We start from the raw sequence: 25,822 nt of genomic DNA on the forward strand, positions 1-25,822 counted from the left end.
GTGGTCCAGTGGTTAAGAATACACCTTGTGATGCAGGGGACACAGATTTGATCCCTGGTCAGGGAGCTAAGATTCCACATGCCACAGAGCAACTAAACCTGTGTGCCGTAACTACTGAGCCCACGCCACAACTAGAGACTCCTTGTGTCACAATGAAAGATCCCTCATGACATAACAAGGACACTGCATGCTGCAACTAAGACCAGACACAGCCAAATAAATAAATACATTAAAAAAAAAAAAAGATTAAACTTCCTTAACCTATTGACCCTTAATAACAGAGGTCTGTTTATACAAGATTACTCTAGCCTTCAACCCCAAACTAAACAAGTTTTGGGGAAATACTCCAGAGAGAAATTGCTTTTGCATAGTAGGAGGCCTTTATTTTGGTTGTGATAAGCATGATATTTTTATTATACTCTTCTCTTCTCAAGCCAGATCTACTCAGCGAGTATATGACATCACAAATAAAGATTGACTTCCTAGAAACTATTACTGGCATAATTAAAGTTCTAACTTTCTAGCCTGCTTCTACACTCAATGTCACACCAAAGGGTGCCAAGAATCCATGATCAAAGAATGCGGTGATGCGGTACTGGTGTCATACCAAAGACAGGAGACCACTGTTTCTGCTTTTTCATACTCTTTATTGCCAACAGTTTAAAATGGGCAACATAAAAAAAAAATTGATAATAAATACTGCTCTTTGGGCTGTAATAAATAAAAAGTTTATTAACAAGGAATGCACTTTTCCAGCCACAAGTGTCTTCAAAAATTAACAAAACAAAAAAAATATATATATGGCCATAGTTCACAGTTAAGCAGCCAAAAGCTGCTCCAATTATAGCCTTTAAACAACATGGGAGCGTCCTCCCTTTCCCTCCCCTTCAGGAAGTATATTCACAGCTCCAAGTCCTCTGTCCGAAGCACTCTCCACAGAGAGAAGTTAAGAGTCAATGCACCTTTCTGCAAAATTGTCTGAAAAGCCTTTAGAAACAGGTATGTCAAGGAAAACTGCATTCGGGTTCATTCTCAGCTTGTCCAAAGCTCAGGACTGTGCACCTCAGCCCGGTCTGGGTTCCACCAGGTCCAGTGGGCCACAGAGGGATTGTTTTCGTACCACCACCTGTCCGTCTTCTTCAACATGCTGCAGATCATTCTACTGACTTCCATGTAGATCTCACAGTGGAAGAGAGGAGTCCCATAGGGTCCATTCAAGAAATCTCTTAGTTACACCTCTGTAAAAGCATGTTCAGAGCATATTCCATTCGATTTTTTAATTCTAACGAACAGCCAGACATCAGTAGAGTTGTCAGTCTAAAAGTTGTTGATATCCTGTCCTCATTGATGTAGGTGAGAAGGTATTCTTCATTTTGGCTACAGATGATTATTTTTGTATGATCATGGTAGAAATTCACCTTTAAAAAGTAGACATAGATATTAGGCATCTCTAAATAGTCAAGACATGAAGAGTTTTCCCAATAATTGAACTGGCTATGTAAAAATCATCTCTTAGGACCTAAATATGCGTTTTCTTAAAGGGTTCACTTACCTGAAAGGTGCCATCATTGAAGAGCATCATTAAGGCCTTATCAGATTTTAGCCACTGAAGGAGGTAGAGCCGAGGTCTTCGAACATCAGTAACACTAGGCAGATCTCCACCCTGCGAGAGATTGGGAGAGTTAGTGCCTAGGAAGACTTGGCAGTGTGTGCACTCAGTTCTTCTAAGCAAATGCCTCTCAACCTTAAGCAGGGGCCAGAATGGCCTGGAGGTTCCTGCCCCCCACCCAGAGATCCTGACTCATAGACTGAGGATGGAACATGAGATGCTGCACTTCTAAAAGTGTTGAGGCTATACAGATGCTGCTGCTCTGTGGACCACACTTCAAACATCACTTCTTGAAGGCCAAGGTACTTACATCCATGAGGTTCTCCTCCATGTAATGAGAGAAGTATTTCAGCACCGTCACTTGACTAATGAATTGTTCAGGGGCATCTGTGGCTGGGAAAACAGAGCATTGGCCAAGCTCTGCATAATAGTGAACTGTTCTAAAGAACAGGGAGAAAAGAAAAAGAAACAGGAAAAGTCAGTCACTGTTTTCAGATTTCCTTAGGGCAAAACTGAAGAACTGACAGGGCTTCCTTAACTGAACACACTTACTTTTTGTCCGGAAGCAGGCTCATGTGAGCACCGTTGTTGAAAAGGACTCCTACAGTGTGGTCTGAGAGCTGGTACCCAAAGCCGTATTTGTTAGAGTAGTCGACCCATTTGGTGACCCACTGAAAGGAAGTGCTCAGTTGCTCTTTGGGGATGCAGTCAGCTTCTGGCATGTTTTCTAGACATCCTCGAAGGACTCTTGCCACCGTGTCTGCGACACTTCCCATGGTACTGTCCTCAAGGCCTAAAAAGTCAGAGAAAGTTATAAAATAATTAACAACAAAACCTCAGGCTATGGTAGGTGCTAGGTCTCCCTCCACTAATTCTAAGGATGGAGGACTCAAAATTGCTCCAATCCTCTACGGTGCTTCTTCTATGTTAAATCAGGCCAAAAACCAAGCTGATTTCAGCTGCTTAGTGTTGAACACTGGCATTTAGAGTGTCACTATTTAAAATGTGATTGACAACTTACATTCACTGCTACTGCTGCAGCTGCCAAGAGTTCCTCTGACTATCATCCGGATAGCATCTCCAATCTGCTGCTTGTTGTCCACTGCAGGTGTTCCAGATCTGGCGACTGTAGTGGTAGGTGGCTGGAGTTCCTAGAAGAGAGACGAGCCAGACGATAGTCAAGCATTTAAAAATTCATCTAAAGTTGAGAATTCTAGTTTAAGATGAGATTATAGCAATTACTAGGAAAGCTTATCAAAAAGCAATGGACACAAGCTAAGTAAAAGATATTTCTGTTAACTCAACTGCATGCATTGTTAAACTAAGAGATAAAATCTTTCCTTTTAAAGGGTTGGGGGAAAAAAAAACTTTTAAGTAAATATATCATGGTCCAAGTGATAATTAACAAAGAATGGAAATGATATAAAGTGTTTATAACTACTTTATTCTTCTCTAGCATACCTCATCTGTCCTGTGTTTGCTGGGTTGCTGAGTTATTGAAGTCTTTTTCAAATCATGCCTAAGCTTGTAAATTTCTTCATCTTCTTTAGATACTTTATCTGTAAATCAAGAAAAAGGATTATGAGCATTATTCTATCCAAACAAGATAGAAACAGAGCTAGCCATATTTCCTCCTTTTGCGTCAATAACCAACTTAAGAGCATTCAAGGCAAAACCAACAGTTTTATCTTTGCCATCAGCTGCAATTATCCAAGAAGCACACTTTAATGCAGCTGAAACAAAACTATCAACTACAGTTTGTAGTTTAGATTTATTATGCTACCACAAGTTCAACAGTTTACTAATACACTGGCCAAACTATGTTAATATGAAAGCCTCTTTCAACTAACTTATGAATTTTATATATATAATACTGGATACAGAAAAAGTCTTATAACTTACTATGTGTGTCAATATATCTTGCTTTGTCTTTTTTGCCACCAAAAAGAGCAGCAGCTGCCTTCTTAAAGAAATTCTTAGCTGGGCTTGACAAGTGGAAATCTGGAACTGTGTGACAACAGCTAGAAGAGAGTCTATCTGGAGTGAAGCCCTGTGAAGCATAAGAATCTTTCAGTCATCTGCTGGGAAATTAGGATCAAGAGCATGTAATAAAAAGATGCAAAAAAAAAAAAATGCACCAACCTGCAAAAAGAAATCATGTCGAATGATGTCATCCAAACTAGGACGATCTTCTGGATTTTTGGACAACATGCTAGCTATTAAGTGCTTAGCAGGAGCCAGCAATGAAGAGGGCATTGTATACCTTGCTTCTCTTATACATCTGTAAGTTTCTTTCAGATTTGTAGTTTCAAATGGAGGTCTTCCTAGTAACATTGTATACCTGTATACAAGGAAACACCTCTTTAGGAACCATCATAAAGCAATTTCTTTCCAGTGCTAAAATCTACATCTAAATTTGATTTTTTATTATTTTGGTGCGTTTACTTACATTACACAGCCTAAGGCCCATATGTCTGATTCACAGCCGTGTCCCTGTTTGTTGAGGACTTCAGGAGAAAGATAATTTGGGGTACCACATATCGTCCTGGGAAAACAAAATACGAAGATTTCACTAGGAACTCTCCTCTTGTTTAAACTTAGTTCTCTGGGTAAGCTATACTGAATTTTTATTTGGAAACATTTGGCTTTTGATTTTTGGCATATGAACAATTGACATTTCACCAAGTGACTTGGTAATTTTTTTTTTTTAATGCATGTACAATTGTTTTCAGCCACATGACAAAGTGCTTTAAGCCATCTGAGACCAGGTACAACAGGACGTTTTTATACATTTCAGGCAAATATAAGATTTGTTTCATAATCAACTTATGGTCAGAAGATACTCTGCCTAGGCCATAGTGGCACTGAGTGTTTCCTTCAATTAACATTGTAGCAGTTTACAGAATTTAGTATCAACTAACCTCTGAAACATTAATTGGAAGATAAAAAGGGCATGTTTGATTTCCACAAAACCCTAGTTAAGATGTATCCTTCTGACTCTTACCTTCTCCTGTGTTCCAAGGGTTCCAGCCTGGCTGCCAAACCAAAGTCCCCAACTTTTAGTTCCATGGCTTCATTAATAAAAAAGTTCCCTGGATGACCAAAAAAAAAAAAAAAGTATGAATTCTCTTGACAAAATATTCTAACCCAGTACACACACATCCATCCACTCGAGAGGCAGGCAGCCAGCTGCTTAATAGGAGAGCCATCATTCAGAAGCAGCACTGCATTGGCTAGATCCCAACTAAGAACATTTACTATGTAAGAAAAGGGAGAGAGAGCACACCCCTCTCTGACACAAAAGTCAGGGTTTGGAGTGAAAGGCTCACCTAGTTTGAGATCTCTATGCAAGATTTCTTGTTCGTGAAGGTACTTTAGTCCAGACACGATCTGCCTGAGGTAATACCGGACTTCTGGCTCTGTCAACACCTTCCTTGCTTTCAAGATGTGAGCCATGGACTGGGAGGAGGAGAAGGAAAAAAGAGAATCTGTCACACAAAGTTGCCAAAATCAGTAGTTTCCTTATGCAGGATGAGCGATGAAAGGTAATGCTGCCATATTATAATTATGTCCACAATCAAATTCCCAGATAAAGTGCAGTTTGAATGCCAGGTCAGTGTGCAGGAAGTACATGCACTCAGATGGGAGTGAAGACTTACCCTTCTACTGCAATATTCCAAAAGAATGTAAATGTTTTCTTTGTCCTCGAAGTAGTGGTAAAACTGCACGACGTGCTTGTGATGGAGAATTCTGTGAAGCTCTATTTCTTTGTCAATCTAAAAGGAAAAGCAAGATCAGTCTTATTAGCCTCCTTCACCTCTGCAAAGCCAGCTGCTTACACATGCAGAAGACATGTTCCTAACAGGGAAGGGCCATCTCTGCACACAAAGAAAATATTTTACTCAACAGTCATACACACCTTTTCCCTTTGATGAGGTTTGGCTACTCTGCTGTGAGGAATAATTTTTGCAGCGTAGACTTTGTTGTTTGTCAAATCTGTCATCTCGTAGCATTTTGCAAAGCCACCCTGAAAGGAAACAAAGCCGAGAGGGAATTGAGTATGGCAGGAACATGGACGGCAGATTTTTTTAACAAACAAATGAGAAAGAAAAGCAAAAATATGGGAGAGGAAGGGTGGACAGAGGGAAGCGGTCTACTTTTTTAAAAAGCTCCTTCACGAAGGGAAAGCACTCCCAACAACAGTTAAGTTAAAACGGTGCCTCTGCTGCTTTTACAAAGAGGAGCTTTAGGGAGCGGGGCTGGGGGTCAGGGATTTGAGAAATAGGGTCTGAAGTGACGTGTCAAGAAAATCATCTGGGGTGGGGGTGGGGGCATCTGGAGCGCTAGATCTGGTGTAGAAAACCCTCGCTTCTGGCCTCAAGATCAATGCCTCTGGGCTCGTGGGGAGGCAGACAGAGCCGCGGTCAAGGATGGAGAAGCCGACCCCCGCGCTGTCAGCGCACAAAAGCCAGCAGGGCAGGTGAGCAGCCCACGCCGCGCCGGGATCCGACTGCCAAGACCTCGAGAAGCGCACGGGGAGCGGGGACTCCGGGTCCGGCCCGGCCCGGGGAGTGGGGGAAACGCCCGGGCAGACCTCCCTCCCGCCTGGCAGCCGGGCGCCCGCCGCTCGTCACCTTTCCCAGCACTTTGCCGCGGCAGTAGCGCTTCCCCGTCGTGGGGTCGACGATAATCCGCGAGATCTCGGCCCCCGAGTGCGAGTGGTGGTGGTGATGGTGCGGGGCCGCCGGCTGCACCTGCGTCGGGGGCTGCGGCGGCTGCGGCTCCTCGGGGGGCGGCTGCGGCCGCTTCTTCTTCGAGTCCCCGCCGCAAGCCTTGCCCAGCGCCTGCTCGCACATCTTGGTGCCGGCGGCCGGCTGGTAGGTGATAGTCCGTAAGAGCTCCATGGCCGCCTCGTCGCCTAACACTGCCGGCTACCGCCTCCGCGGCGCGGACACACGACCGAGCCGGCCTCTGCCTTCGAGCTCCGCCCGCCGCGCTGTCAGCCTCCCGCGCCCGACGCCCTGGTCCACTTGTGCGAGTGCGAACGCCGGGCGAAGTCTTATATACGGGCTGCGAAGGGGGCGGAGAATCGAAACGGAACGCGACGTCACGGACGACGCCCCGCCCCCGGCCGCCAGAGCGCGCGGGGCCAGGCGAGAGGTCGTTGAGGGCCGCCGGGTTTCCGCTCGCCAGCCGGCTGCGAAATGCGGGCGGCCTGGCCGCCGGGAGTCCTCCCCGCGACGAGGAGGCGGACACGGGCGTCCGGCCGTCCTCGTGACCAGCACCCCGTTCTCGGAATGTTCCGAACTTCTAGGTTTGAAGTAGAAACCCGGGGGCCGACGCCTCGGCCCCGCCCCGTGGCCCGCGGCGCTGCGGTCATCGCAGGGTCCCTCCCCCGCACAGCCCTTGCTGACCTCCCCGCAGCCTGACGCCTCCGGTGTCAGGGGGTGACTGTGGCCAGAGTCCGCTGCACAGGCACGTGAGGCTTCCCCCGGGCCACCTGCAAGTCCAGGCGGCCGCGGACCCCGCGCTTTTACCCTACCAGCTCCTGTCTAGAGGATCCCTCCGGGGAGGCCGTGCCCCTGAAAGGCAGGGATTCCCGGAGCAGGGTCTTCCGAGCTCCCCGCTGCTTCTGAACGAGGCAGACTTCAGCTCAGGCCGGTCGGCTGACCATGGGCAAGTCCCACTTAGCGCCCATCACCCTAGATCAAGTCTTTATCCGAAGTCGGGCCCTTAACCTTGGAGAGGGAGGCAGTTGCCTGGGCAAGGCTTCGCCTTCAGGATGTCCGAAGACTGGTAGCAAAAGCGCCATCTCGTGGAATATGCCAGAAGCGCAGTTTAGCGGTTGCAGTGGGCCGCGGTGTGGGCTTTCTTTGAAGATAAGTGGTGTAATCGTGCTCCTGGTGCTAATTATGGTTTTACAATCGAAATCGTCTATCTCTTCTTGCGAAGGGGTTATGCAGACTGCGTCGTTTAGATGGCTCATTAAGCCACGAGGCTGCTCTGGTGCTGAGAGAGGCAGTCCTAGGCCTTCCAAATGGAGGGAATTAGAGCATGAGGGAGGAACATAGCCTTGTGAGTTAAAACATGGCTTAGTTTTCTGTTTGCGGATTTTACAATTCAGATTTGCTAACCTAGGAACATCATTGTTTCTTGCTCTAATGACGATAGTATTTCTATGTGCAGGACACCGTATTTAGTGTTTTCAAATGCCTTATTCTGCATCCGTTCTAAGTAAGAAATACAGTTACTCCCGTTTTACAGATGAGGAATCTGGGGTTTAAAGAATTTAAGTAACTTCTTACATAGTCTCTCTGTATAAATATTTAGTAGATCATCCAAGTTATGTTAATGAGCAGTAGGCAAATTTTTAAATCTAAGTTAAGATATATTTCACAATATTTCGATACTAATTTCCAGTTTTATATAGCATATCAGGTTAATAACCCCTTGGAAAGTATTTAGAAAAGAGTTGGCTCAAGTCCAGATACCATCAAGGAGTATTCTTGCCTGGGAAATCCTGTGGATAGAGGAGCCTGCTGGGTTATACAGTTCATGGGGTCGCAAAAGAGTCCCACAGGACTTAGCAACTAAAACAACAACAGTGCATGTTATCAGTGACTTAAGTATGCATGGTTTCAAAGACTCTGTCTCAAGTACTTCCCACATAATGTAGAAAGGAGTGTCATTGGCATTACAGAGTAGAAAGAGAAAGTCTTCTATGACTCTTCCTTTTTGATTCTGTAAACAGGGCAAGCCCAGGCATGTTTCTTATAAAGTAAAAGTGAACTTTACCCCAAAATTGTCAGGGCTGGAATAAGGGGTGGACCTAGAGGTAGACACGAAGACTTATGTAATCTTCCTCTTTAAAGTTAAACCTAAGGGTGACCTTTGCCCCCCAGATTTAGGCAGAGTTGTTTACTAGCCTGTAGTAGGCTTGCTGGTTTAGAAATTACTACCTAAATTTCCAGAGCTAATTTTACACCTTGCGTCTATTTTATCTGCTGATAATGAACTTTTAAATCTAATTTGTTTATGACTTTCTATGATAAAAGGACTGTGAAGAATAGTCATGATATTTTTATTATTATTTCCATTCTTTGATTATCATATCGTATTGTATATCTCTTTACCAAATTTATTTAAGCATTTGATGTACTGTTGAACATGCCATAGGAAATCCAGGTCTATCCTGCAAAACATTTGAGCACTTAATAAAATATTAACATGTATATGTGTTATTGAGTCTTCTGTCCAGTTATGAAAAATCTGATTTTGTTTTTTTTTTGGTTTCTAGTGCCATCATGTGGACAGAACTAAAATTGTTATTAGTAGAGCAGAAAAGGAAATAAATGTACTTTCAAATGGAGATAAATCTTTAATTAAAAGATGTTTCCCTATAGTTCTCTAGATTTAATGTAGAGTAGTATCCTAATATTTTTAGTGAAACTTGACACACTGATTGCAAATTTTGTATGAAACTGTAAGTGATCAAAAAGAGCAAAGTAACTTTACAGAAAAATTAGGAGAAGGAAGGTCTTTCCTCTATCAGTCATCAAGACTGTAAGTTATTAAGTTGCTCTATTAAACTAGAGCAATGAAGAAAGTTTGGTCCTGTCATGGGGATAGACTAACCAGTGAAATAGTTTAAAGAGCCTAAAAATAAAGACACATGTATATAGAATTGTATATGAGCCTAGACATAGATGCACGTGTATAGAGAGTTGTGGTGTATGGCAGAGGAAGCATGATAGGTTAGTGAGGAAAGGAGACTAGCCAATAAATGAAAGTAGAAAATTGACTTTTCCATATTAAAAAAAAGAAAAATGAAGTCTGTATCTTACACTGTATTAGTTTTCTAGGGCTACCTTGACAGAATACCACAGTCTGAATTCTCAATTTACAGAAATTTACTTTCTCTCTCTGGAAGCTAAAAGTCCAGGATCAAGGTATTCCTCCTGGGGGGCCTCTCTCTTTGACTTGCAGTTGGCTGCCTTATCTTCTTGTCTTCATGTGATCATTCCTTTATGAGCGAGCATCCCTGGTGTCCCCTTGTAAGTCTAAATTTCCTGTTACAAGGACAGCAGTTAGACTGGATTGTGCTGTGCTGTGTTTAGTCGCTCTATCATGTCTAACTCTTTGCAACCCCATGGACTGTAGCCCGCCAGGCTCCTCTGTCCATGGTGACTCTGCAGGCAAGAATATTGGAGTGGGTTGCCATGCCCTCCTCCAGGTAATTTTCCCAACTCAAGGATGGAACCCAGGTCTCCCGCATTGCAGGCAGATTCTTTACCTTCTGAGCCACCAGGGAAGCCCAAGAATACTGGAGTGGGTAGCCTATACCTTCTCCAGGGGAATTTAGGGCCCACCCAAATAGCATCATTTAACCTTTATCACGTCTTTAAGGCCCTATTTCTAAATACAGTCACATTCTGAGGTACTGGGGGGCTAGGGATTTGATACATGAATTTTGAGGGGAAACAATTTTTAGCCCATAACACACACAAGGTAAAAAAAAAAAATCTACTTCAAATGGAATAAAGACTTAAAGATTAAGAACAAAAGAAAATATCAGTAGGAAACAATAGGCAGCCAATGTTCAGAGCATAGGGTGGGGAAAGTTTTTTTTATTGAGATAGAGTTGTAGAGTTGACATGTGATACCCTGGTGGCTCAGTGGTAAACAATTCACCTGCCAATGCAGGAGACATGGGTTCAGTCCCTGGGTTGGGAAGATCCTCTGGAGAAAGAAATGGCACCCACTCCAGTATTCTTGCCTGGAGAATTCCATAGGCAGAGGACCCTGGCCGGCTAAAGTCCATGGGATCTCAAAAGAGTCAGACGTGAGCTAGCAATTAAACAACAACAAACTATTAGTTTTACGTGTATAACATTATGATTTGATATCTATATATAGATATATGTAGATATTAACAGAGGCTTCCCAGTTGGCTCAGTGGTAAAGAATCCACCTGCCAATGCAGGAGACACAAGTTTGATCCCTGGGTTGGGAAGCTCCCCTGAGAGAGAAAATGACAACCAACTCCAGTATTCTTGCCTGGAAATTCCATGGGCAGAGAAACCAGGTGGGCTATGGTCCATGGGGTTGCAAAAGAGTTGGACATAACTGAGCGACTGAGCACACACAGGTAGATATAATATGCTGAAACAGCTAACATAATTTGTATCGCCACACATAGTTACAATATTGTATTGTTACTGAGTCTGAGATACGGAGGCTCTGATCACCACATGCATGCTCAATCATTCAGTGAGCTCTGCTCAATGCAGTACAGGCCAACAAATCCAAGAGATGAGGTGTTCAGGCAAAGAATACAACTTTATTCGGAAAGCTGGCTAACTGAGAAGATGGCAGACTAATGTCTCGAAATAGCCATCTTGTTGGGGTCTGGATGCCAGGTTCTGTTATACAACCAGAGAGAGAAGCTGTGAGGAACTAAAGCCAAAAGGCAGAGAGGGAGAGGCAATGAAAAAGTTAAAAGGGCCATCAGTCTTGGAAAACATCTTCAGAAATGGCCAGCATCAGGGAAAAGAAAGAAGTGTTAGTCACTCAGTCATGTCCAACTCTTTGTGACCCCATGGGCTACGGACCCCAGGGACTGTACCCTTCCAGGCTTCTCTGTCCATGGAATTCTCCAAGCAAGAATACTGCAGTGCATAGCTATTCCCTTCTCCAGGGGATCTTCCTGACCTCGGGATCACACCCAGGTCTTCTGCATTGTGGGCAGATTCTTTATCCTCTGAGTCACCAAGGAAGCATCAGGGAAGGGATGTGTTAATCTCTTCTTTCTTGCAGCCTTTCACAGATGGGCAGGGTCAGATTATCTTTCTGTGAGCTGAACAGAGGCTCTTTAGTTTAACAGTCAGGCATAGGAGCAGGGTCCTCTGAAGCAGGCCATTATGTATGATTATAATAACAACATCAACGAAAAGCAAGTCAAAGAAACATTTCCAACATGGAGTCAGAATTGGTTCTTCTCTACAACTGTATGATAGTAAATTTTAAGACCTACTCTCTCAACAGGGCTTCTTGATGGCTCAGCAGTAAAAAATTCATCTGCAGTGCAGGAGACGCGAGAGGTGCTGGTTCAATCCCTGGGTCAGGAAGATCCCCTGAAAGAGGAAATGGCAACCCGCTCCTATATTCTTACTGGGAAAATCTCATAGACCAGAGGAGCCTGGTGGGCTACAGTCCAAAGGGTCACAAAGAGTCTGAATATATGATACCGTATTGTTAACTCGGGTCTTCCCTGGTGGCTCAGTGGTCAAGAATCTGTCAGCCAATTCAGGAGACATGGGTTCAATCCTTGGGTAGGGAAGATCCCATGGAGAAGGAAATGGCAACCCGCTCCAGTATTCTTGCCTGGGAAATCCCATGGGCAGAGGAGTCTGGTGGACTAGAGTCCACAAAGTTGCAAAGAGACAGACACAACTTAGCAACTAAACAGCAACAACAGATTGTTAACTAGAGTCACCATGCTTTACATCCCTAGGACTTATTTATTTTATAATAGGAAGTTTGTACCTTTTGACCTCCTTTACCCATTTTGCCTACCTTCCCTGCCTTCTCTTAACCACTGATATATTCTCTTTGAACTCTGAATATGAGTTCAATTTTATTTTTAAATTCCACATATAAATGAGAATGTTCATTGTCTTTCTCTCTTTTATTCATTTAACATAAATACCTCAAGGTCCATCCATCTTATTGTAAATGGCAGGACTTCCTTCTGTTGTATGGCTAAATCATATTCCATTATGTGTGTGTGTATCTAATATTTTCTTTATCCATTCATCCATTAATGGATAGTTTGTTTCTATACCTTGATGGCCTTTAAAAATGCTTCAGTGAACTTGGTAATATTGATATCTCTTCAAGATTATGATTTCATTTCCTTTGATTATATACCCAGAAATGGGCCTGCTGGGTCATATAGTAATTCTATTTTTAATTTTTGGAGGAGTCTCCATTTTGTTTTCCATAGTGGTTGTACTAATTTATATTCCCACCAACATTGTATAAGGGTTTCCTTTTCTCCACATCCACACCAACACTTGCTCTTTCTTATCTCTTTAATAATAACCGTTCTAAAGAGGTATGAGATGATATCTCACAGTAGTTTGGATTTGCCTTTCCTTGATGTTTAATGATGTTGATGTTACTGGCCTTTTGTAGGTCGTCTTCGGAAATATCCATTCAAGTCGTCTGCCCATTTTTTAAAATTGAAACATACTTGATTTACAATGTTGTGTTAGTTTTTAGTGTACAGCAAAGTGGTCAGATATATATATATGTGTGTGTATATATTCTTTTTCATTTTATTTTCCACTATGCTTTATTAGAGGATACTGAATATAGTTCCCTATGCTATATGGTAGAACCTTGTTGTTTATCTATTTTATATATAGTAGTTTGCATCTCCTAATCCCAAACTCCTGATTTATTCCTCCCCCTACTCATTTCCCTTTGTTGCTGTTGTTCAGTCTCTAAGTTGTGTCCAATTCTTTGTGACCCCATGGACTGCAGCATGTCAGGCTTCCCTGTAAATTTGTTTTCTATGTCTGTATGTTTCTGTTTTGTATATAAGTTTATTTGTATCATATTTTAGATTCCACATATATGTGGTATCATATGATATTTGTCTTTGACTTATTTTACTTCATGATAATCCCTAGACCCATCTGTGTTGCTACAAATGGCATTATTTCACAGTTTTTTGTTTGTTTCTCCATTAAAAGTGAAAGATTTTTTTTAATTTTAATTTATTTATTTTAATTGGAGGCTAATTACTCTACAATATTGTAGTGGTTTTGCCATACATTGACATGAATTAGCTATGGATATACATGTGCTCCCCATCCTGAAACCCCTCCCATCTCCCTCCCCATCCCATCCCTCTGGGTCATCCCAGTGCACCAGCCCTGAGCACCCTGTCTCATAGGTTGAACCTGGACTGGAGATCTGTTTCACATATGATAATATACATGTTTCAATGCTATTCTTTCAGATCATCCCACCCTTGCCTTCTCCCACAGAGTCCAAAATACTATTCTATACATCTGTCTCTTTTTCTGTCTCACATATAGGGTTATTGTTACCATCTTTCTAAATTCCATATATATGCGTTAGTATACTGTATTGGTGTTTTTCTTTCTGGCTTACTTCACTCTGTATAATAGGCTCCAGTTTCATCCACCTCATTAGAACTGATTCAAATGTGCTCTTTTTAATGGCTGGGTAATATTCCATTGTGTATATGTACCACAGCTTTCTTATCCATTCGTCTGCCGATGGACATCTAGGTTGCTTCCATGGCCTGGCTATTGTAAACAGTGCTGCGATGAAATTGGGGTACATGTGTCTCCTGATTCTGGTTTCTTCAGTGTGTATGCCCAGCAGTGGGATTGCTGGGTCATATGGCAGTTCTATTTCCAGCTTTTTAAGGAATCTCTACACTGTTCTCCATAGTGGCCATAGTAGTTTGCATTCCCACCAACGGTGTAAGAGGGTTCCCTTTTCTCTGCACCCTCTCCAATGTTTATTGTTTGTAGATTTTTGGATAGCAGCCATTCTGACTGGTGTGAAATGGTACCTCAATGTGGTTTTGATTTGCATTTTTCTGATAATGAGTGATGTTGAGCATCTTTTCATGTGTTTGTTAGCCATTTGTATGTCTTCTTTGGAGAAATGTCTGTTTAGTTCTTTGGCCCATTTTTTGGTTGGGTTTATTTTTCTGGAATTGAGCTGCAGGAGTTGCTTGTATATTTTTGAGATTAATACTTTGTCAGTTGCTTCATTTGCTATTATTTCACTCTTTTTATTGCTGAGTAGGATTCCATCATGGACATGTGCCACATCCTTTTTATGTATCATCTCTCTATGACTTTTAGGTTGCTTCCATGTCTTGGCTATTGTAAATAATACCGCTGTGAACATTGGGGTGCATATATCTGTTCAAATTAGATTTCTCCAGATATATGCCCAGGAATGGGATTGCTGGATCATATATCTTCTACCCATTTTTAATCAGATTACTTACCTCTTTACAGTTGAGATAAAAGGGTAAGTAATTAACTCATTATTATATACCTGATTTGAAAATATTTTCTCTCATTAGGTAGGTTTTCCTTTCATTTTGTGGATGATTTCCTTTATTGTGCAAAAACTTTCTTTGATGTAGTTCCACTTGTCTATTTCTCGCTTTTATTGCCTTTTGCTGTCAAATCCAAAATATTGTAGCTAAGACTAATGTGAAGGAGTTTATCCCTGTGTTTTCTTCTAGGAGTTTTGTGGTTTCAAATAGTTAATCTATTTTGAGTTGATTTTTGTGTGTGGTATAAAGATAATGGTCCAGTTTCATTCTTTTGATGTGACTATCCAGATTTCCCAAAACCATTTATTGAAGAGACTATCCTTTATACATGTCCAAAAATATATTATGGGAAAAGAACAGTCTGTTCAATAAAGGCAAAGATTTTTCAACGTGCAAATCCCATTAACCATATAACAAGAAATTGATAAATTCGGCTAAATTAAAATTAAGAAATTTGATTCATCAAAAGACACCTTGAAGTAAAAAGACAAGGTATAAGTTGGTAGAAAGATTTGTATACATGTAACTAAAAGAAATATAAAGGACTCCTACATATTGGCAAGAAAAATGACCCAATATTCATAAAAATAAGTAAAAGATATAAAAAAGCACTTAATAGAAAAGGAGCTACTTATAGCCAATAAACAAGGTGAGTTTCTCAAAGTCAGTAATAATTAAGGATATATAAATCAAGACCATTTAAGCTCATTCAATAGGAAAAGGTTAGGAAGCCTAAACATATCAAGCATTGGAAAAAAAGTAGATCAGCAATTTGCATGTACCGTTTTGCTAAGAGTGTGAGTTGATCATTCTTACACCCTACAACCCAGCAAGAGAAATGCTTGCATATATGTACCAGGAGACACATATACAAGCAATGTCATGGCAGTACTTTCACTGATTGAAAAAAGAAAACACTCACATAAACCAAATGCCCATAAGATAGAAGAAGGGGTAAATAAATAGTCGTTGTTGTTGTTCAGTCACTCAGTCATGTCCAACTCTTTGCAACCCCATGAATTGTAACATGCCAGACTTCCCTGTCCTTCACTATGTCCCAGAGTTTGCTCAAACTCATGTCCATTGAGTCAGTGATGCCACCCAACCATCTCATCCTCTGTTGCCTCCTTCTCCTCTTGCCTTCAGTCTTTCCCAGCATCAGGGTCTTTTGCAATGAGTTGGCTCTTCACATCAGGTGACCAGAGTATTGGAGCTTCAGCTTCAGCACCAGTCCCTCCATTGAAAAGGATTGAGAAAAGAAAAAAACCCACATAAACCAAATGCCCATAACATAGGAGAAGGGATAAAGAAATGGTGGCATGTATACATAATGGGATATTATATGAAAATCAATGAATTAACACATATCTACATCAGTATGAGTAAATCTTAATGTTTACTTTTTAAAAAGGCAAATTAAAGATTATTCTTTTATAAAATGCAAGAGCTAAATCTCTTTATTTTGTTTATATATACATTTGTATTGATTTAAAACACTATTTTAAAAAACATGGAAATGATAAACAGTACATTTAGAACAACAGTTATTTTACCTTGTATGAATGAGGCAAGGGATATAATAAAAGGAAAGAACATGCAGATCTTTATTGATCAGTTCCTGGATTGGATTATGGGAACACTCAAACAAGACATGTGCCTGGAGAGACCAATGATATGTCATGAGCCAAGGACTATGGTTAGTCCAGTCGTGAGTACCTTAAATCCAGGTTTTAAAAAAAGAAAAAGTACACAGTTCTGACCAGTATAATGATTTGAGGGAAGTGAAACAACGAGAAGAACATTTTTATATATGTGTGCATTGCTAGGAGGCTACAGGGGCTCGGCTAGCCATGTTACATCTCCACTGAAATAGTCTGAGCACCTGAGGAAGGTGAAAAGAGCCAAACCTCATTTTATATTCATCATAATAGATCTACTTGGTTGGATATTTAAATTCTAACTCTTTGAAAAAGAACTTAATATTAAAAGGTTAATTTTAGGATTTAAATTTAAATATAAATAAATATCTTTTATGTTAAGTTTGACAGACTGGCATTTTGTAAGTGAATAAAATTGTGGCAAATCTTGCCAATAATCTTTGATGAAGGTTTATGTTATACATTTATCGAAATAGTTGACCAAATTTTTATTCATTCTTCTGTCTACCTGTCTACCTAACCATCTGTTTCCTGGACTTGATAATAACAGTGTTTAAGAGCAACTCTCCTTTCCCTTCATTCACTGTTGCACAAACTGAAATTACTAATTTCTACAGTGTATTTAGATCTCCCTCTACTGGTACAAAAAGATAATGCCAATCAATGCTGTAGGTTGCTTAAAACACTACTGTTCTTAGTCATACCATTCCATTGCCTTATGTAGCATCAGCATAAAAAGTAAGCTCACTTTTGAATCTATCTTAAAGGACACAGCTATTTTCTAAAGTCAAATTATCTAAATTTTTAAAAATTATTATGAGCATATAATACAAAAACAAAGTAAGGATGTTTTATTAATACTTTTCCTCACTCTTATAAATAAAAACCTTTTATCTCATTGACATCTAAACATTTTTTTTTCAAGAACATCTTTCTCTCTTTGTGAGTCCTTACAGGTTGCTTATCCTCTACACACGTATGTTCGAATTTCTTGTTCATTTAGGAGCCTTTTCTTTTTTTCTTCTTCCAGTTTTACTGAGAGATAATCAACGTATAGCACTGTTTAAGTTTGGAGCTTCCAGAGTGACTCAGATGATAAAGAATCTGTGTGCAATCAAAGCCAGGTTTGATCACTGGGTTGGGAAGTTCCCCTGGAGGACATGACAACCCACTCCGGTAATCTTGCCTGGAGAATCCCACGGAGAGAGGAGCCTGCTGGGCTACAATCCATAGTGTCGCACAGAGTTGGACACAACTGAAGTGACTTAGCACACAGCACACACTTAAAAATTAATATATACACCATAGTAGTTTGATGTACATATAACATGAAATGATTATTGCAGTAAGTTTAATGAACTTTCATCACCTCTTATAGATACAAAGTTAAAGAAATAGAAAAAAAGATTTTTCCTTATGTTAAGAACTCAGGATTTACTTGTTTGTTTGTTTGCTTGTTTTTCAAACTGTGAACTTTTATTTTGTATTGGGGTATAGCCAATTAACAATCTTGTGGTAGTTTCAAGCTAAGTGACTCAGCCATGCATATACATGTATCCATCCTCCCCAACCCCCGCTCCCATCCAGGCTGACACATAACATTGAGCAGAGTTCCATGTGCTATATGATAGGTAGGTCCTTGTTGGTTAACCATTTTAAATATAGCAATGTGTACATGACCTTCTCAAAGTCCCTAACTTACTCTTCTTAACAACTTTGTATATAACATATAACAGTGGTACATCTCATCCCTAGTACTTATTCATCTTATGACTGGAAGTTTGTACTGTTGATTGTCTTTATCCAGTTTCCCTTCCCCCATCCCCTACCTCTGATAACCACAAATTTGAACTCTTTTTTTCTATGAGTTTTTTGTTTATTTCTGAAGAATAATTGACCTTCAGTACTATGGCAGTATTGACGTAACTCTTGAACTGCATAGTGACAGAGGGACCCATTTTACTAGACAAATTGTCAAGGAAGTTTGTGAAATTTGGCCGATTATGCAACATTTCCATTGTGCCTATCATCCCCCAGTCTTCTGGGTTAGTGGAAAGAACAAATGGAACAATTGAAGCTCAGTTGGTTAAAGTTACAGATGCTTATTCCTTACCTTGGCCTAAGGCCTTTCCATTGGTTCTCCTCAACCTCAGATCCACTCCTTTGGCAAACATCATTTGTCTGTCTTTGAGATTATTACAGGGAGACCAGTGAGATTGGATGAAAGACTATGATCTCATATTACTTAAGGGACATATATTACTGTAAGGGTTTAATCAAATTATTGATGAATTATTCTAAATTTTTTCTGAAGCTTATCACAGTTATCTATCCTCAAAGTCTCATGACTTACAACCAGGAGATTATGTATATTGGAAAAGACAGCATTTAAAGGACTCCCTCCATCCTAAATGGAAAGGCCCTTATCAGATTCTTTTGACTAGTTCGTATACAGCAAAACTGAAGGGAATTGACTCTTGGATTCCTGAAAGTGAAACTGTTAGTTGCTCAGTTGTGTCTGACTCTTTGTGACCCTATGGATTGTAGCCCACCAGGCTCCTCTGTCATGGAAGTCTCCAGGCAAGAACACTGGAGTGGGTTGGCATTCCTTTCTCTAGGAGATCTTCCCAACCTAGGGAACAAACCCAGGTCTCCTGCGTTGCAGGCAGATTCTTTACCATCTGAGCCAAGAGCTCCTGTACCAGCCTGGTCTATAGCGAGAACTGCTGACCTCAAACTCACCTTAAAGCAATGCTCTGATAATAAGGAAACAGCAACATCAGGAAGAGAATATGACTTTGGAAGTAAACAACTGTCCCAAGATGCTGGACCTGATCCTTGTGACTGTTCATAACATTTTCTTAGTTTCTTGGACTCTTACACGGGAATCAAATGTTTTTCTATCATGAGCACAATCTTATGCAAATTTCAGAAATCATTCAAATTGTTGGGTTTGTAGTCAATTACCTGCATCTAATACTTCTCATTTACCCTCATGGGTTTCTCTTCTCCAAGGCTCTGATTGGATGTCTCTTAGAAAGTTTATTTTAGAAGAAAGGAATTACAGTTCTGTCTGGGCTACTACTGATATCACTAGGTGGGACCCACTCACTCGGACAATCAAACACACTTATTGTGACCCTGGCCATAAATATGAATTTTCCCTTAAGGTTACTCAAATTCAATCAGAGCAACAAGCAAAATTACAGTTAAAAAAATTGTAACCTCTAGACTATTAGGAAGGATGCTTCCTCAGTTATGGGATGCATTTATCTAGCTAACACCAGGCTATGGTTGTCTAAGCCTAAAAGCCTCCCCCCCACCCCAACCATGCTGGGATTAATTAAATCATACCAAAGATAACTAGACTAATAGCACTGGAAAATTAGGCTGGGTACCTTGTGAAAACTACCAATATACCATTTCTCTTAAAGACAGTGATTGATATGAAACAGATTTGGTCAGATGTCCAGAAATATACTGGCTGCCACCTAACAGGAATCAGTGGCTTTGTGGGTCCAGTCTATGGCCCTGGCTTCCACCAGGATGGCTAGGAAGGTGTACTTCAGGATTCCTTTGAGCTCAAGGCCAGTTACGCACAAACTTAGATGTGCTTCCAGCAAATTTACCATTCATATGAGCCTGATGGACCAAGAGATCTGTATTTCACTGGTACTGTCACTTAGCAGCTGGTTTTGCACCTTTGGTAGGATTGGAAAATGTTATTTCTCACATTGAAGCCTTAATAAAATTCACTCAAAGGGCATTAAGTGATAGCAGCCAGGCTATTGGCCTACTAAATTCTGAGGTCTCTATGAGAAAAGCTGTCTTACAAAGTTGTATGGCCCTTGATAGTCTTACAGCATCTGAACGGGCATCTGTGCTATAATTCAAACTGAATGTTGTGTTTACATACCAGATGAATCCTCTAATGTAAAATATTTAATGACTCACATGAAAAATCAGATTCCTTCCTTAGATGACTCGCTTCCTAGTCTTTGTGATGTTTTAGAAAGATGGTTTGGTTCTGAAAGCTCATGGCCTAAATCTCTGTTTGTAATTTTAATCATGTTATTAGCAGTATTGCTTAAAATCTGTTTATTTTATAAGATTGTTGTCTTTTGTATTACATGATGTATAACCAGACCTCCGGCCAAAATACTGATAGCTAAAGATCTTGAAGAAATAGGTCACATTTATTACATAGAATAATTGTAATAGTGTGATTCTAAGTATGGGAAGAGGCAAGAAGGGGAGTATTTCTCCGGATCCTATTAGGTTAGAAGATAGAGGATCCAGAGAATTTTTTATTATTTATCAATGGGCCTAATCCAGAAATTAACACGTGGAGTGATTTATCAATGACCTTCCCCTGATCTGGGATGTGCCTTCCAGTGCCATGGGACAAAAAAAAAAAAGGGTCATGAAATGTCTCCAAAATATGGTCAGACTTATAACCATGGAGAGGGACTGTGAAATGAAAATATCTCCTACCATATCAATAAGCAAGAAATGTCACAGCCATCAGTGATTTCTGGCCTCCAAATGTGAATGAAAAGGGAAGTCGCTCAGTCGTGTCCGACTCTTTGCGACCCCGTGGACCGTAGCCTACCAGGCTCCTCCGTCCATGGGATTCTCCAGGCAAGAATACTGGAGTGGTTTGCCATTTCCTTCTCCAGAGGATCTTCCCCACCCAGGGATCGAACCCAGGTCTCCTGCATTGGAGGCAGACGCTTTAACCTCTGAGCCACCAGGGATCCCAAATGTGAACGAGAGCTCCCCAAACTGCAATCCACCCCCACAGAGATTGCAGAGGTGCTTGGGTGGAGGGAATGCAAGAAGCAGCCATCTGCCACTCCTTCAGGTGAACAAGGAGACAGGATTTGGCCCCAGGTAGCTGAGATGCATATGAAAGGAATGAATTCAGTGAGCCCAAAGGCTTACATTTCCCGTACATCGAATGCCAACTTCCTTAACTTGATATCTGATCTTTGATGTTCAGACTGCCTGCTCCCTTTGTTGCAAATTTGTTTATAGCCTGACTCCCCCCTCCCACCTCCTTAGAGCAGTTTTCTCAGAGGTACTGAAATGCTGTCTCCTGGGCTTGGAGTCCTAAACATTCCCACCAAATAAAGTAACTACTTTAAGATCGTGACTATATTTTTTAGTCAACGGAGCTATTATATGAGCTCTTTCCTAAAACTCATTGTCTGCAAATACCCCGTCTGCTTGTTCTCCTTTCCCAATCTCTCTCTTACAATTGCCCTTCTTCCATGTTACAACAGGAGAGCATGCCTCTCATCTGTGCATCCATCCTTCCGTCCATCCATTCATCCATCCAGAACTTGACTCTTGTGCATTTCCTCCAGCTGTAAATGTTATTGAACCAGGTTCATTTGCTCGACACATGGCAAGCCAGATGCTGACACACTGAGATTTGCCGCAAATCATGGGTTTATTCATGAGGCAGCTAAATGAAAAGACAGGAGAACGAATCTCAGATTTGCCTCCCCAAAGGTAAGGGGCTTGGGATATTTATAGGATAGAGAGGCAAAGCGGTCTTAGGTGTGGGGAAAGGAGATTGGATGTAGGGGAAAGGTGAGGTAATCAGTGTTCTGTGCAGACGTGTCTGAGTTACATGCTACTGCATGGGATGCATGAACAGAAAATGGTGGCGTTAGCATGATCTGAGGGTGGAGTTTTGGCCTTCTGATATTGAAAGGTTATCTGTGGGACACTCATGCCGGCCCACTTGGAAGGTCAGTGGTCCCAACCAGCTTAACCAGCTCAAACTTGAACTAGACAAAAGATTACTCCAAGTTCCTAACAAACAGCAAGCATTACCATAGTGACCCATGTATCGGAAGTATTGTTTATGGAGGGCAGATAAAGGAGTCTTGGGATATATTGTCTAGGCTACCTGAAGTTTGGAGAGTATACAATTTGCAGGAACAATCAAAGGGAGCTTAGTCAGTGAAGACAGGTTACAGGATATTGTTTATTAAGCAAGTTATAGTTTAAGGGATCTAACTGATGACTGACATCAGTTTCATAAACACCTCTGGAGCCCTGAGAATAAAGGGAACATCTGAGACTGCAGGGCTTCTGCAAGAAGCTTCCTTGCAGTGGCAAACCCGTGGCAAGGCTCATGCCCCATCACTTCTTGTCGTTGCCTTTTCCATTTTAACTTCTTTCTTTCCCCTGCCGAAGACTTAGAATTTAGAAGCAGGATCGCTGACACAGAGATAGGTTTTAACACATTAATCTGAATTAGAACACGAAGTCAGTTTTCTGATGGATCGGTTTGGCAGTGAAGGCTGTGTTTGCCAACTAAATTATATAGTGGAAGTTTTCCGTAAACTGAAGGTGCAACTTTGTAGTTTTGTCAAAAGTGTATTAAAGGCACACATACAATATTCAATGTGTTACATATTCTTTCTGACCCTTAATCTTATGAAAACCTTTACGTATCAACTTTAAAATGTGTGAAGTGGTACATAATTTTCACCTTTATTTTATTAGGGAGTAAAGGGACCGAAACTTCCGAAGTCCTGTGAGTTAGAAGACCCGAGGAGACAGAAAAGGACCAGAAAAAGCCAGGGGCAAGGAAGAGAACTAGAAGAGAAAGCAGAAGAGACTGCAGTCCAGGAGGTAAGTATGATGGCAAAAAAGAGGGGTGATGAGAAATGCTAAACATTGCAGAAGAGTCAAGGAGAATAATAACTAGATACAAATCTTTGTGAATGCGGTTTGTGCAGGTAGGATAGACGTAATAGTCTGTTTAGATCATTCAAAAAGTTGGGCAGTGATAGCGAGGAAAATGAAATACTATTTTTAATACTATTTGCCAGATCATTGGGGCTAAAATGGCTTTTGTTAACTGAAAGAGTAATTCAAGATGTTGGACAGGGAAGACTGAAGGAATACAGTGGAGGGCAGAGGAGGGGGATAGGGAGAGGAACTTGCCCTCAGGAGAAGGAAGGTGGCTCTTCCTCTAAAACTGGCAGGAGTGAGCAGAGAGCTGTGGAGACACCTGGAGAGGAGGGAAGTAGCCAGAGCCTCCAACTCCAGGCGATGGTCTCAGTGAAGTAGATAGAGAGTGAGATGCTGGGCTGAGTAGCCATCAGAGTCAAGAGCGGAGAAATCCAATGACTGCTTAGAAGTTATGCTAAAAAATCTGTGAGAGAGAAGTAGGAGAGAGAACACTTTAGGACTGGGGCTCATTGTAATTTTCTTATTAGTTTTTAAAGTGTAGTTTTATCAATACTGTCCCTTTAAAGTTTCTATATTTTTCAAATTTCATACAATGAACAAGGAATAAAGAAAAAAAATTTTTTTTCAATATAAGGGGTTACAAAAGAAAAGATCAAACAAGCTGTAGGTAAACAATGTCATCAGCCTCTATCAAACTAAAAAGCTACTGCACGGCGAAGGAAATCATCAACAAAATGAAAAGGCAACATACAAAATGGGAGATAATATTCACCAAGCATTTTTCTGATAATGCATTAGTATTCAAGATATACAGGGAACTCATACAACTCAATAACTAATAATAGTAACCAAATTAAAAATGCACAAGAAACTTGAATAGACATTTTTCCAAAGACATACAAGTAGCCAACAGGTACATGAAAATGTGCCAAACATCACTAAAATTCAGGGAAATGCAAGACAAAGCCACAGTGAGATACCACCTTACACCTGTTGGGTGTCTGTTATGAAAAAGAAAAGAGGTACCAAAAGTGGGCAAGATATGGGGAAAAAAGGAAATCTTTGTATACTTTTGGTGGAAATATAAACTGGTACAGTCACTGTGGAAAATAGTATGGAGGTTTTAAAAATAGAACTACCATGTGATCGAGAAATTCCACTTCTGGGTATATATCCAAAGGAAATGAAATCATAATCTCGAAGAGATGTCTGTATTCCCATGTTCACTACAGCATTATTCATGATAGCCCAGGTATGGGAAAAAGCCAAGTGTTTGTCAATAATGAAGGAAGAAAATGTGATGTGTGTAGGCAATAGAATATTATGCAAATGCCTTAAAATAAAAAAGAAAATCCTGCTATTTTTGACAACATGGATGAACCTGGAAGGCATTATGCTAATTAAAATGTCAGACAGACAAAGAAAAATATTGTGTGATATCACATATATGAAATCTAGCAAACATATCAAACTCACAGAAACAGAGTAAAATGGTGATTGCCAGGAAATGAGGGTGATGGGGGAAATGAGAAGAGATTGATAGAAGGGTTTGACTTTCATACATAAGATGAATAAGGGCTGAAGATCTAATGCATAGTGTGGTGACTATAGTTGACAATACAGTACTGTATAATTGAAATTTTCTAAGAGTGTAAATCTTGTGTTCTCACCAAGAAAAAAAGGTAAATATGTGAGTGATAAATCTGTTAACTCAATTGAAGAATCCTTTCACACTGTCTACATATAGCAAAGCATCACATTGTGTGCTTTAAATGTATTATAAGATGTCAGTTGCACCTCAACAAAGCTAAAAAAAAAATTTAAACAATGTCATCAGCAAACTCCCTTGGTCCGGTAATACTGTAACATAAAAGAGGAGTCATTGCATTTGTGTGGAGTAGTGCAGTGTTTCTGAGTTTGTTTTGTCCCTCTGAGGAGGCTTATAAAGATGTCTTTTGAGATAATAGATGAGCACTTTCGAGTAGTCTACCCACAGCTGAACCAACCAGCCAAAACAGTCAGCCACACTACCTGCTCAAGTTTTGCTGCTCTGAGTATGATGGTTTCTAATGATCAGTTTGCCTAGAAGTCATGTTTATGACAAAGATAGTGATAGCTTTGCGTATATGCAGGAATTGGGTGTGAGGGGGAAAAAAAAATGTTTATTGCCAAACCCAGATTTTTAGCCAGTAGAGGGCAGTCGTCTCTAGGTTTTTGGTTCTATAGCATTTGTTTCTGGAGCATATCGGTCTTAACCTCTAGTATTTTTTTCCTAGTGGTGATACGGGTATCAAAGGTAGATAAAACCAGACACTGTGCTGTGCGTAGTTGCTCAGTCATGTCTGACTCTGCGACCCCATGGACTGTAGCCTGCCAGGCTCCTTTGTCCATGAGATTCTCCTGGCAAAAATACTGGAGTAGGGTGCCATGCCCTCCTCCAGGGGACCTTCCCAACCCAGGGATCGAACCTAGTCTCCCATATTGCAGGCGAGACACTAGGTAAGGACAGATTATAATCAGTAATCTACTTCTTCAGTAGGGAAAGGAGTTAAGCATGAACTGAACTCAATTTTGATTTGTACAGAGGTAACTGGGTGTTTTAAAGGGAGAAGGAGAATGGAGGTGTTGTAAGCAGAGGCTCAGCAGAGTCAGAAAGGTGAAAGCTTACACACAGCAGGAAGGGGGCGAGGGCAGGTCCACATGAAACCCTTCTGAGTGTGCTAACTG

The 25,822-nt window shown here is 40.9% G+C and overlaps 2 protein-coding genes and 1 non-coding gene across 10 annotated transcripts in view; 1 reads left to right on the plus strand and 2 right to left on the minus strand.

Annotated features, from left to right (window-relative positions):
- Positions 1–626: 626 nt before the first annotated feature.
- Positions 627–6,645, minus strand: PLK2 (polo like kinase 2). 2 transcript variants are annotated; one of them, XM_081524301.1, is made up of 15 exons: positions 6,352–6,645; positions 6,244–6,309; positions 5,529–5,636; positions 5,269–5,385; positions 4,939–5,068; positions 4,614–4,701; positions 4,059–4,154; positions 3,752–3,950; positions 3,512–3,659; positions 3,071–3,168; positions 2,631–2,760; positions 2,162–2,402; positions 1,920–2,049; positions 1,553–1,663; positions 627–1,418 (listed from the first exon to the last, which is right to left on the minus strand). In XM_081524301.1, exons 1-15 carry the CDS (start codon positions 6,511–6,513, stop codon positions 1,227–1,229), a joined length of 2,016 nt encoding a protein of 671 aa, XP_081380427.1. In that variant the 5' UTR covers positions 6,514–6,645; the 3' UTR covers positions 627–1,226. The 2 variants fall into 2 exon arrangements, with proteins under 2 accessions (XP_081380427.1, XP_081380426.1); XM_081524300.1 differs by having other exon boundaries at positions 6,244–6,645.
- Positions 5,644–25,822, plus strand: part of RAB3C (RAB3C, member RAS oncogene family) — a 376,080-nt gene continuing 355,901 nt past the window's right edge. For 2 of the 7 annotated variants that reach the window (XM_081524305.1, XM_081524308.1), the window contains exons 1-2: positions 6,746–7,084; positions 22,904–23,032. The gene's annotated coding sequence lies outside the window, so the exon portion shown is untranslated. Of the gene's footprint in view, positions 6,090–6,745; positions 7,089–22,903; positions 23,033–25,822 lie in introns of those variants that run through there. The other 5 variants (XM_081524307.1, XM_081524310.1, XM_081524311.1 and 2 more) reach the window with 4 other exon arrangements.
- TRNAW-CCA (transfer RNA tryptophan (anticodon CCA)) lies at positions 21,067–21,138 on the minus strand. The gene has a single exon. It is a non-coding gene; the product is annotated as a tRNA-Trp (tRNA).

The sequence above is a fragment of the Giraffa tippelskirchi genome, chromosome 8, assembly GCF_054371585.1.
Source record: "Giraffa tippelskirchi isolate mGirTip1 chromosome 8, T2T-mGirTip1v1.2.pri, whole genome shotgun sequence".
In the NCBI taxonomy this organism is placed as follows: domain Eukaryota; kingdom Metazoa; phylum Chordata; class Mammalia; order Artiodactyla; family Giraffidae; genus Giraffa; species Giraffa tippelskirchi.